The sequence below is a fragment of the Rhinoderma darwinii genome, chromosome 1 (assembly GCF_050947455.1).
Source record: "Rhinoderma darwinii isolate aRhiDar2 chromosome 1, aRhiDar2.hap1, whole genome shotgun sequence".
Classification (NCBI taxonomy): domain Eukaryota; kingdom Metazoa; phylum Chordata; class Amphibia; order Anura; family Rhinodermatidae; genus Rhinoderma; species Rhinoderma darwinii.
The window spans coordinates 301,549,239-301,562,587 of NC_134687.1; the positions used below are offsets into that span (position 1 = coordinate 301,549,239).

The 13,349-nt window shown below is 40.7% G+C and overlaps 1 protein-coding gene across 2 annotated transcripts in view; it reads right to left on the reverse strand.

Annotated features, from left to right (window-relative positions):
- The window catches only part of LOC142648339 (guanine nucleotide-binding protein subunit alpha-11), a 54,072-nt gene that overhangs the window by 15,008 nt on the left and 25,715 nt on the right, over positions 1-13,349 (reverse strand). Inside the window, exons 4-7 of one of the 2 annotated variants that reach the window (XM_075825439.1) lie at positions 12,328-12,456; positions 10,348-10,477; positions 4,569-4,722; positions 1,935-2,995 (exon numbers count right to left, since the gene is read on the reverse strand). In XM_075825439.1, coding sequence (XP_075681554.1) covers positions 2,805-2,995; positions 4,569-4,722; positions 10,348-10,477; positions 12,328-12,456 — 604 coding nt within the window. In that variant the 3' untranslated portion in view covers positions 1,935-2,804. Of the gene's footprint in view, positions 1-1,934; positions 2,996-4,568; positions 4,723-10,347; positions 10,478-12,327; positions 12,457-13,349 lie in introns of those variants that run through there. The other variant, XM_075825441.1, reaches the window with a different exon arrangement.

Sequence of the window (13,349 nt, forward strand, 5' to 3'; positions counted from 1 at the left end):
GTTCTAGATGGAATATACAATATAGTAACTTAATTAGAATGGAAACCATTTGAATTAGTGAACTGGAGTCCATTGGGTATATGCAGGTCTCCATTATTCCATGTAAGAAGTGAGGCAGGTCGGAACCACAGAGCTAGCGGCTTTCTTATTAAGTAGAACGACTTAGAGGGAGTTCCATTTCTGCAGCCCCCACCCCTTTAAATGAGCTATAGGGACACCACACTCCTCTAAGCTCGCTCATACATTTCTATTTAGTGCATATAAAGTCTTTGCGAATGTTAAAGTTAAAAATTCAGCCCAGCAACTGTTACACATACAAGGTAGACGACAAAAAGGAGAACACTTCTGGATTTATATTATACTGAATGTAGTGTTGCAGTTTGACATTGTAGTGCGTTCTATGGACATTGCCCCATAGTGTTACTGTAAATGGTAAGAAAGTGCATATAGTCCATTATGTATTCAGCTTTTTAGGTATTTTTAGCTTTTCTGCAAGCTCTGTGCTCTACGATACAGCCGGTTTAATGGCACACAGGAAATGCCGCCATGAGGCCAGAACCAAGAATAGGACAGATCACTGATCCATCAAAGACTACAGGCTGGCATACGCAGTCTAGAGATTACAAGACCACCACATCAGCAGTTGGTGAGGGGTGGGCCTGGAATAGGTGTAGAACATTGGTATACATAAATGTGAAACTCTGCTCTGCCTCATTGACCGATTCAGCTCGGTTACATCTTTGTCCATTGATCACAACTCATCGCGATCTCATAGTCATTCAGCAATCACATTACACATAAGAACTCAATGACCAATTGAACTCTGCTACATCTGTAGATCAGGTTACCCTTTAAGAAATAATGTGCACATCACTACAAAGAATTAAAATGTATCAAAAGTCATCTATGGTGTTGTGCTTTTACATGTCATGGAATGCATTGGCAACTTAATGAGAACAGTATGTCCTTTATAAATTTAGTATCTATAAAAACCCTGCCATAAGCAGAGAGTGCTAATAGTATACATTCTTCTTCCCAATATCAAGATTAATGTTCAGAAAAATTCGAGAGGATCTGTAAATAAACATCCTGTAGGTCTCGAATACAAAAGGGGGATTGCTAATTTAACGGCCAACATCCACACCACGCGCAGTTTAAGCCACTGATATCTAAAATCTCAAAGAGGACCTGTCACCTCTCCAGTCATGCCCATGTTTAGTAAATACTTGTATCCCCATGAAATAATAATTCTGGAACATTTTTTTTCTTAGAACTGTACATTGCGCCACTCCTCTGTAATTCCTTATAGACATGAATACATAAATTGACAACTGGGCTTTACCATTCCCCTAGTCAAAGTGGTGTGTCCCTACAGTCTTACTCTGCCAGCACTGATTGGACAGTGTCAGTCTCTGTAGGGACACGCCCACAACTGGTAACTGCTTAGTTGTCAATTACTTTTTTATACATTTCTAAGAGCAGTAACAGAGGAATGACAACGTAAAGTTCTAAGAAAAAAGTGCTCCACGGGGAATACTTAGACATCAGGAGAGGGGGCAGGTCCTCTTTAAGATCATGAAGTTAGAAGCGGGACAATGGTACGACAATGATAATGTTGTTGATAGAAATCGCGAGTAATTTCTTAGTATGTAATTCCTAAAAATTAAGTACCACCTTTAATTACCATATCCTAATAAACAGACACTTACAAATAACAGTTGAGCCATCAGCAGCTTGTTGATGGTTCCCAGATGTCAACAGCAGCGTGCTTATTTAGAAAGGGGACAGATTTTAAATTTGCCGACTACAGAGCCAAGGCTAATCAGAGATGGATCACTTTAGGATTTGTAGTGCGCATGTATGTGTATATATATATATATATATATATATATATATATATACATACACATATACACACACACACACACACACACAGGGCTGTACGTTTATGCAGAATCGGAAAGAAAATTAACAAATTCCCGTAATCTAGGCACACACTTCTATGTCCATTATATTACGTCTCTGTGCAACATCGGTTGTATGGAGCTGTAATAGGGCCACATGCAGGAGGCCTAAGGCAGATTGGAAATTACTGCTATGGAAAACACCTCAACTCTTCCTTGGCACAAGTTTTTGTAAATCTATCAATATAGTGGGAAGAATTACGACCTTTACTTCCACTAAAACGGAGCATGGCGGACTGTAACTTTGTGGAAAATGCAAGAGTGAAATTGAGAATTACTGGGAAAATATCAGTTTACATGGGGGAAGATATACAAAACACACAAACACAACCGATTTAATCATCCCTAGAAAGAAAGAATACATATGTTAGCCCTGTCATTTGTATTATCAGTTAAAACCTGCAATGCAATTTAATAGCATTGACCGCATAAAAGGAATTTCAGTGAGGAATGATTGCAGGAGCAAACTAGTAAAATAAACGTAGAGGCGAGAGAACTGCAGCTGTGAGGGCAGGTATAAACAGGTACATTTAGACTAGAGGAAACTGCCCCATTGCCTCTGCTCACCTCATTCGTTGTAAAAGATGAAGATATTTCTGTAGAAACAATTTAAAATACATATATGTATATATACATATAAAAATAATAAAAATCAATTGAATTTTACGACTTCTATCAAAGGCAGACTTACAGCATTATGCTGCATTTTCACTAATTTGGCAAACAAAAAAAAAATAAATGAATAAAAACAAAAAACAAAAAAAGTCAAATTGGAGGCTTCTCCTCCTCCTCATTTACACAGGTGTTTCAAAGGGGTTACTAGGTGGCTGTAGGGTCAGGTCACACCAGGTTATACTCTTTCAGGTTTAGCTGTAGGATGGTGTCTTTGACAGCAGCAAAAACAAAGCGGATGTTCTCTGTGTCTGTGGCACAGGTGAAATGGGAGTAGATTATCTTATCACTATCGGGGTTCAGATCCACAAACATTTTCAGAATGAATTCCCGAGCGGTCGTTGCATCTCGCTGAGGTCCTAGAATGCAGAAAGAAAAACAAAAAAAAAAACCAGACGAGAATAGGATGAGAAAAATTACAGTTGAGAAAGGGGTTTTAGAGATTTCCTATGAAATAAGCGGTTTAAAAAAAAAAAAAAAAAAAAAATACATATTGAGGGAAATGAGGTCACTTGACTGATTGAGCACTTCCAACTGATAGAGATCTGCCCCCTTTTATTACCAAATCTTATTACGGATTGTAAGATCGTTCAGATCAATAATGAGACTATGCCCATCGGTTACATAAAACAAATTTCTGTGGGATTTAATTTTAGCTATAAATCGCTGTATATCAAATCACCCAAAGTGATGGTTTTCAGCTACACATTGAAATTAATGTTAAACACGAACGTTAAGTCAACACGTAGCCTATTTCTGCAGCAAACCTGAAAGGAAGCTGCAGAAAAAAATAAATAAATACTGCAGCAGCAAATTGTGCAGATTTTAGCGTCCACTAAGAAAACCCAAACCCACTAAACTGATCTCTGCTGTTGCTCCCAAGGCAACGCTTCCCAGGACCCTCACTAGTCTCTGTACATCCAGTCTCCAATGGTCATGTGTCGACACATCACTGAAAGCCGGGTGTACAGAGAATAGCGGGGGACCAGGGAAGCATTGCCTTGGGAGCACCAAAGGAGGTGAGTAAAGTTTTCACTGTTTTAAACGTAGCTGGTTTTGTGGATTTTGCTACAGATACGCAGGGCATCCGCAATAATAAACTTTGCTTGTGAATTTCTTCTTCCCTATGGAGTTCAATGGGGCGGAATCGCTGCAATTCTGCCACAAATGTCACATTTGACTTTGTTGCGGGTTTTACATCCTCACTGAATTCAATGGGGAAAACCTGCAACAGAAAAGCAACAAAAACGCAGCATAAATTGACATTCTGTGGATTTAAATTCTGCATCGCAGGTCAATTTATTAACGTTTTCGCTGCGTTTTTTTATTTTTTATTTCTAAGTCTCATCCACTTTGCTGCTACGGTCAACACAGCGGAATTTCAGCACAGAGCCTGGAATTAGGAGACAATCTGCCTAGCTTTCATCACTGTAGGAGAATGCTATGCTAAACAAGGTTCTTTGTACCTGTTATGTACGTACAGGTTCCCTAAATTACAGCAAAAAGGTGGCAGGTCCCAATGCCGGAAACCCTGATACTCCTCTGTTATACAATGGCAACTGATGGCTTGCTGTGCAGCATCGCTACCGGGAATATGAAGTATCATGTGGCCTCCCCCACTATAAAAAGGGGCTGTCAAAGGAGGAGTAAGGAAATATACTTGCATTTTACTATGAAAAAATGTTAGAAATCGAAAGCAAGTGCATCGGAATGTATATGCAATAAAGGATCGGAGACTAATACGAGACCATGGGAGAAATAAAAGGAGGTTGCAGTTAGCATAACATTTCTTGGGAAGTTCTTTTTTCCATATAGTGAGTTGATGAACACACTAACAATAAAATCGATCGGACGTTATATTTTACATCAGAAACGTTGTGTCTGAAATGTCACCATCATTTTTGAGAATTAGTCCACAGCTCCTGTACTTACCATCAAACTCCGGGAAGTAATCTACAAGGTGAGAGTACATTATCTTGTCTTCAAGAAGGTCCTTCTTGTTTAGAAAAAGGATGACGGAGGAATTTTGGAACCACGGGTAGGTAATTATAGTTCTAAAAAGAGCCTTACTCTCCTCCATCCGATTCTACCAAAATAAATAAATCACCACGTCAATAACCAAGAATTGTTCTGGTTACACTAGTTTAGAACAGGAATTCAATGAACAATTGAAGTACCTGAGAATTAGCTCTTTTAATAATATAAATAAATTCAATATATCTTTATTGGGGATCAAATCTGTGTTTTTTAGTTGCAAAGATCCAAACCTCTGTGTCTCTTCACAAGTCCATATTGTTAAATGTTAAAATTCTGGCTGGCTGCAGCCACCACTAGGGGGAGCTTAATGCATAGGATTTATTAACCTTTTAAAGAGGCTGTCACCAGATTTTGCAACCCCTATCTGCTATTGCAGCAGATCGGCGCTGCAATGTAGATTACAGTAACTTTTTTTTATTTTTAAAAAAACTAGCATTTTTGGCCAAGTTATGACCATTTTTGTATTTATGCAAATGAGGCTTGCTAAAGTCCAACTGGGCGTGTATTATGTGTGTTACATCGGGGCGTTTTTACTTCTTTTACTAGCTGGGCGTTCTGACGAGAAGTATCCACTTCTCTTCAGAACGCCCAGCTTCTGGCAGTGCAGACACAGCGTGTTCTCGAGAGATCACGCTGTGACGTCACTCACCTCCTGCCCCAGGTCCTGCATCGTGTCGGCCACATCGGCATCAGAGGCTACAGTTGATTCTGCAGCAGCATCAGCGTTTGCAGGTAAGTAGCTACATCGACTTACCTGCAAAAGCGGATGCTGCTGCAGAATCAACTGTAGCCTCTGGTGCCAATGTGTCCTCGCTCGTCCAACACGATGCAGGACCTGGGGCAGGAAGTGAGTGACGACACAGCGTGATCTCTCGAGAACACGCTGTGTGTCTGCACTGCCAGAAGCTGGGCGTTCTGAAGAGAAGTGGATACTTCTCGTCAGAACGCCCAGCTAGTAAAAGAAGTAAACACGCCCCGATGTAACACATAATACACGCCCACTTGGACTTTAGCAAGCCTCATTTGCATAAATACAAAAATGGTCATAACTTGGCCAAAAATGCTCGTTTTTTTTAAAAATAAAAAAAAGTTACTGTAATCTACATTGCAGCGCCGATCTGCTGCAATAGCAGATAGGGGTTGCAAAATCTGGTGACAGAGCCTCGTTAAGCACAGCGCCTGTTTTGGCCTTCGGGGTGCGTCCCTATTTTTCAAATTGGTGTCACATTACGTGGTAATAACTTTGTAGTGCTTTTACTGCACTGATTCATTGTGTGCATCATATGGCATCAGGGTAACAGTCTGTGGTCACCATTGCTGCTGGCTGTTACCCAGCTTCTCCAGGAACCTGAAGTGCAAGTTAGTCTAGCTATATTGGGGAATTTATTACTTCATAAATAGACAAAAAGTAGGAGTCTAGGAACCAGATATGAGGCCACACATTTTGCACATATTATATACACAAGTGTTTCACAATATTTTTTATACAAGTAGCCCCTACTACGTTACACTGAGGACACAAATGCAGTTTGAACCTAGCACAAGTCTGGACAACCATTTAACCCCTTAGTGACCACTAATACGCCTTTTTACGTGATTCACTAATGGCTTTAGGCTAGGCTGACGCCTTTTCACGTCAGCCTAGTCTAAGTCCTGCACGGGTCTCCCGTGCAGGCAGGAGCCGGGGCTCTGCTGTCTGATGACAGCTGAGCTCCTGCTCCAACGCCCGCGATCAAAGTTTACTTCGATCGCGGCCGTTTAACCCGTTAAATGCCGCCGTCAATAGCGACCGCGGCATTTAACTTTGTTTACAGAGGGAGTGCGCTCCCTCTGTCACCCATCGGCGGCCCGCGAATGCAATCGCGGGTCTCCGATGGGGTGTCATGGCAGCCGGGGGACTGATAAAAGCCCCCAGGTCTGCCCTGGACATATGCCTGTTAGGACGCGCCGGAGGCACGTCCTAACAGATTGCCTGTCAGATTTACACTGACAGGCAATAATGCTCTGGTATACGAAGTATACCAAAGCATTATAGTAGCGATCGGAACATCGCACAGTAAAGTCCCCTAGTGGGACTAATAAAATAAGTCATCAAAGTGAAATAAAGATTATTAATAAAAAGTACAGTAAAAAAATAAATAAAACCATTTTTTTCCATAAAAAGTGGTTTTATTTAGTAAAAGTGTAAAAAAAAAAAAAAAAGTACACATGTGGTATCGCCGCGACCGTAATGACTCCATTAATAAAGTTAATATGTAATTTAAACCGCAAAGTGAACACCGTAAAAAAAAACGCAAAAAACTATGGCGAAATTGCAATTTTTTTCCATTGCCCCCCAAAAAAGTCATAATAAAAATGAATCAATAAGTCCCATGCACCTCAAAACAGTACCATTCAAAACTACGTCTCGTCCCGCAGAAAACAAGCCCAAAAAATCACTACATTGATGGAAAAATAAAAAAATTACGGCTCTTGGAAAGCGACGATGAAAAAAACCAAATAATTTTAGTTCAAAAGTGTTTTTATTGTGCAAAAGTCGTAAAACATAAAAACTCTACATATGTGGTATCGCCGTAATCGTACCGACCCATAGAATAAAGGTCACATGTTAATTACGTCGCACAGTGAACGGCGTCAATTTAAAAACGCATAGAACAATGGCGGAATTTGTTTTTTTTTTTATAATCCCCCCCAAAAAGGTTAATAAAAGTTAATATAAAAATTATATGTACCCAAAAATGGTGCTATTAAAAAGCACAACTAATCCCGCAAAAAACAAGTCCTCATACAGCTATGTAGACGAAAAAATAAAAAGGTTATAGCTCTTTGAATGCGACTATAGAAAAACTAATAAAATAGCTTGGTCATTAAGGCCTAAAATGGGCTGGTCACTAAGGGGTTAATTAATGAAGTCAGAGAAAAACAAACAAAACAAAAAAAAAAAACTATCAATTTCACTAAGCCCTGCCATCTCAAACTCTATTCATGAGAACGCACAAATCTGGGGCTCATAATTCTCAGGGTGTGAGTTCTATATGGGGTGACTAATCTTCTGGGCTGCCTCTGCCATCATTCTAGGGTGCATTCTCAAGGTACCTCCCTTCTCACTGGAGGAGAAGAAGGATTAGAGGAGCAATGGGGTACCATACTGTCCGTGTTGGAGGCAAGGAGGGTGTTCGTCTCCTCTGCCAAATAAAACCTATGGGTCAACTATTATTTTTTTTTATTATTACACGTGTGCGGTTCAGACTGTCTTCCACAAGGGTGAGTGGGCCCAGAGTCCCATAAATAATTCCCCAGACCATAAGGCTGCCGCCACCAGCTTGTGTTCTTCCAGCAATGGTTGCAGGGTGTTTTTTCTCAGTTTCTCGCCTGACACGCCAACGTCCATCCGTTCAATGAAGCAGAAAAAAGGCAACCCTTTGCCAATCATCGTTGGTCTAATTCCCATACTGCCGTGCAAATTACAGCCTTTTTTTCCGATGTACCATTGTTAGCATAGGAGAAGTGACCATCCGTCTGCTTCGGAGCCCCATACGCAGTAGGGTTCGCTGAACTTTTTTAGACACACGTCTGGTAGCCCCTGGTTGATTTTCACTGTGAGCTGCTCCACTGGAGCGTGCCCTGGCGCACCTTCCTAGCTGACATTCACCTCTCCCATCAATGGCACATGGTGCTCCACAGTTTCCATGTCTATTATTCTCAATGGCGCTATTTGTCCAATCACGATACACTTTCACCACAGCAGCACACGAACAGTTCACAAACTGCGCAGTTTGAAATACTGCCAACCTTGGCCGAAAACCAATAATCTTAATAATAATTTTTGCAACTCTGAACACATATCACATGGATAAAAGGGGCGATCAGACAGCCTATCGCAAACCTTATATACCCACCAAGCCTGCCCACGACACAGGACTTCCTTTATGGGCTACGCGCGCTGCTGGCATCGAAAGTGGGAGGTGGCCATAATAACGTGACCAGACTGTACATGTCGTAGGTAGTTTGTTAGCGCCAGGTAGTTCGATATTTTTAATTTTTTAACCATATAAAATAAACTAAACTTCCCTAACTACCTGGCGCTAACCAACTATACCTACGACATGAAGTACATTTTGTTTACCTGCTCCACGCTAAGTTATCAGAGGCTCATAGGTGTCAGAATGATGAAACCCCCCATAAATGACCGCATTTTGAAAAGTACACACCTTAAAAAAAAAAAAGTATTTATCTAGGAGTGTAGTGAGTATTTTGACCCCAGTTTGTTTTTTTTGCTTAATTTAATCAAAGCAGGTGAAAAAAATATAACATTTCACTTTTTCCACAAATGTGTCATTTTAAAGACAGATTTCTTTGTAAAGATAACATAAAACACCCTAAAATGCATCACCCAGTTTCTCCTGTGTTCAGAAACATCCCCATTGTGGCCTTCATCTGCTTACTAGACGTGTGGCTGAGCCGCAGAGAGAGGGAGCACCCTTTTGCTTTTGGTGCACAAATTAATGAATTCAAGGCCCCATTCCACACTGGTAAAGGCATTGAGCTGTTAGATGGATATAAACCCCAGATAAGTGATCCCAATTTGAAAACTACACCCCTTAAGGCACTAGGAATCTAGTATATATTCGGACCCAATCATTAATGCAAATCTAGTGTGAAAAATCTAAATGACAATTTATTTTTCCTCAAATTTGTCACTTTCATAAGAGCTTTTCGTACATAGCAAAGAAAAAAAACAAAAAAAAAAAACAACTTACCAAGATATTTTGGTAAGGGGGTCCATAAATGTAACAATGACCCTCTTAGGAGGGCGATAAGGGGTCTCTACTTGCTAAGCCGATAATAGCCCGAGTCACTTCTTTGGGGGGGGTGATTTGTGAGTTATCAGAAACGCATTATGGTTTTATAGCACGTTTGGGCCACAGCAGCTGCAAATACAGGGGTGCTGTGGATAGCACTGGTAGCCCAGTAGGACCGGATCGATGTTTGTTTTGTTACCAACCCCATGTTTAGGGTAATTCCCCCCCAAAAAATTTTTTATTTCAGAGACCGTTGTGGGGATCCATGCTCTGGCATGACAAGACCTGGGATTTTATCAAATGCCTGGCATATAAATTTGTCTGCTGGACAATTAAATTCCAGGACCTGGGGGGGGGAACTGCAGGAACCCACTTTGCGGGAAGGACTGCATTACTAGGCCCTGCGCCTGACTGTTCAACTGTGACAGCTGTGTCCACCACCGTAGGGTGGGGGGTCCAGTGGCAGAAGCAGGACTTGTGTCACTTTCCGAATTAAGTTCAGCCTCTGACAGTCTCCGCTTTGCTACCCAAACTGCTGGAGCACAGCAAGGTGTGCGTTTGCTCCGCAGTAAACATTCTGCGATTTGTGCGATTCATGTCCACTATGAGAACCAATAAACAAATCAATTTCAAACTTTATTTTTTTGGTATTTTTTCAGTAACAGCGGGTCCTGCATTTCTCGGACACGCAGGATTCCCCGGTTATTGATCGCATCGAAGTTATGAACTTAGATGTGATCGATAACCGCTCGATCCTGCGTGTCCGAGAAATGCAGGACACGCTGTCACTGAACCAGTCAGATACAGGTTTCACTGCTAGATACAGAAAACAAAAACAAATAAAATAGCAGGGGAGGTATAGGAATACATACCTCATTATCAGACTCCACAAGGACTTGGTCATATTCACTCAGAGCTACAAGGAACATGATGGATGTGACATTCTCAAAGCAGTGTATCCACTTCCTCCTCTCCGATCTCTGCCCTCCAACATCCACCATTCTGTTAACAAAAATAAAATCAATCAGGTTAAAAAGTTCAAGCACTTACAAGAATACTGGACATTTTCAACAAAGTTTGAATACTGCTAGTACTACACAAATTAAAATAATCAGCCCATCTGCAAAAATCCAAAGCCGTTTCTTTAGGCTAGGCCCACTTTTGGACGCCACCTCTTTAAGACAGGTTTATCCTTTCAGAAAGTAGCAGCGCAATCAACCGATTACCAGGTTGGGAACCTGGCAAATGATTTTGCCAAGGAAAGCCTTGTCTGGCCGGTCATATGAACAGCTGGCTAGAACAGTGGTTCAGACAAGGATCCCGGGAACAATTGGCGAACTTTTATTTATATAGAGATAAGGTTTTATTTGTACAAAACTGGAAAATCCCTTTAAAGCTCTGAGATCAGAAATAATTTACTGCTCCTTCTCGCAAGGGGACCGCCATATTAACCCCTTTATTACAGTACCAACTAAGAAACGGAAGCAGGAATTACTGATCAAGGAATCAGAGGGGGGAAAAAAAAACAAAAAAGATGACTAAAAACATATGGCTGTCAGGCTAAGAAACCAAAAAAGTTAATTTCAGAAAAGAAGAGGCTTCAAAGTGACCCTCCTGTTTAAAGCAAAAATGTCACTTTACATGCCGACCGTACAGATCTGCTGCCATTCTTTTTTATGTTGCTGCCGCGGTTTGTCCCATTCACTGTCCCTCTTAATTTATGTAAAATTGGCTGCCAGCTTCTCAGGCTCGCTGATGGAGTCGTCGTAATAGTATTGACCCACAGAATAAAGATAAGTGGTCTTTACCGCACGATGAATGTTGTAACAACAAAACCCAAAAAGTAATGGAAGATTGGGGGAAAAAAAACAAATTCCACCAACAACAAAAAAAGCTTTTTATTTCACTATGGCATTATCAGACACCATAAACAGGTGTGAGAAAAACGACAACTCACCGCACGCAAAATAAGCCCTCATATGGGTTTGTCGATGTGGAAAAAAAATAAGAAAACATAGCTTTTGGAATGCGGGAAGGAAAAAAAAATATGAAAAATGGCGGTAGAGCCAAGGGTTAAAACTGATGTAGCTTCCCAATTGGATATCTTAAAATGCAGGGGTTGAATATTTTAATTAAGTAGCAAAGAAAAAGCCACCATTTGATAGGGATAAAAAAAAAAAAAAGAAAATATCACCAATGTTCATGTAGTGGTCTCTATATCAGTTCCTAAGGCTTATCAACACACGCAGTGCAAGAATTCTGCAAAGAGCGTAAGAGATCTCAGCTTCCTGGACTGCTGTATGACTTGGGTGGAGTGAGGCTTTGAACATGTTGTACAAATACACTATCAGAAACTCCAGGAAATTCTAACAGGCACAGCTCCAGTTTCAGTAGTGAATAAATCTACAGCAAACACCAAGAAGAGACTGAAAAGCATAGAAAGGGCCGATAGTGCCAAGGTCAAGACCGTAGGAAGCTAGACCAGAAAACATTCAGTGTACATATACCCAGCATAAAATCAAAAGAATTAACATTTTTGGCCAGAAGATAATTTTTTTTTGCATTTTTTATATCTACTCATCTAAGGACGTATTCATTTTAGGCAATACATTTTTCTAGGTTTGAATGTATCAGTTACTTCATTGTACACCTGTATCCACAAGGCAGCAATAGAAAAATTTGTGCAGAACACTCATCCGGCGTGGATCCAACTGACTGAAACATCTGAATGGGGCCCATCAAGTAGATTTGATTTTTTAAGAAGTGGGTTTATACTGTAAATGGACACTTAATACACACAATTGTATCTTGAATTACAAGCTCAATATTCAATAAGGCAATATTGCACTCACCTAAAAATAATGTTTTCCAAGTCAAAAGGGTACTCTATGATACCAGTAGTTGGCACTCTGACTCGCAGAACATCTTGTTGGGTGGGCAGGTAGCCTGGCTTGGAAATGCGATCCACATCTGTCAAGTAACTGGAAGAAGACAGAACTATAAGTTTTTAAAAAAAATAAATACTAACATTTCCAAGTGCCAATTCCTTTGTAGCATGACTTTCCAATTTTAAGTGTTTCTCTACACTGCAGCAGATCCATGTGCGGTCATATTTTTACTAACCCCTTGAAGAGAGACCGAGGCATAGAGAGAGCGACAGACAATATACACACACACACACACACACACACACACACACAGTTCAGCAAAAACATTAATAACACCTGCCTATTATTGAGCAGCTCCCCCTTGTGCCGCTAATACAACTCTAAACCGTCGAGGCATGGACCCCACAAAACCTCTGAAGGTGTCCTGTGGCATCTGGCACCTAGACATTCACCAAAGATCCTTTAAATGGTCACTAACTTTTCAACAAAATTTTGCATAAGATAATAGTACAAACAAATCTAAAAAGAGATATATATATATATATATATATATATATATATATATTATACATACATACACACACCATAAAGTCCGATCTTTCGCAACTTATGAAGCCCCCCCCCCCCTTCCTAACTGTTCACTCACTCTGAATTTACTGCTAAATTAGTCTCCCCCAGGACAAGACGGAGGGATCAGGTTACAGCTGCCCATAGAAGTATATGGTAGAAAGAGATAGGGTATGTTCACACGCGGAGAGGAATTTACGTGTGAAAAGACAGACTGTTTACAGCTGCCTCGTTTCACACGTAAATGCTCCTCCTCGTAATTTACGAGGCGTCTGTGACGCTCGTAAATCTTGAGCTGTGCTTCATTGACTTCAATGAAGAACAGCTCAAATTACGTGGCAAAGAAGTGTCCTGCACTTCTTTGCCGAGGCAGTCAATTTACGCGTCGTCGTTTGACAGCTGTCAAACGACGACGCGTA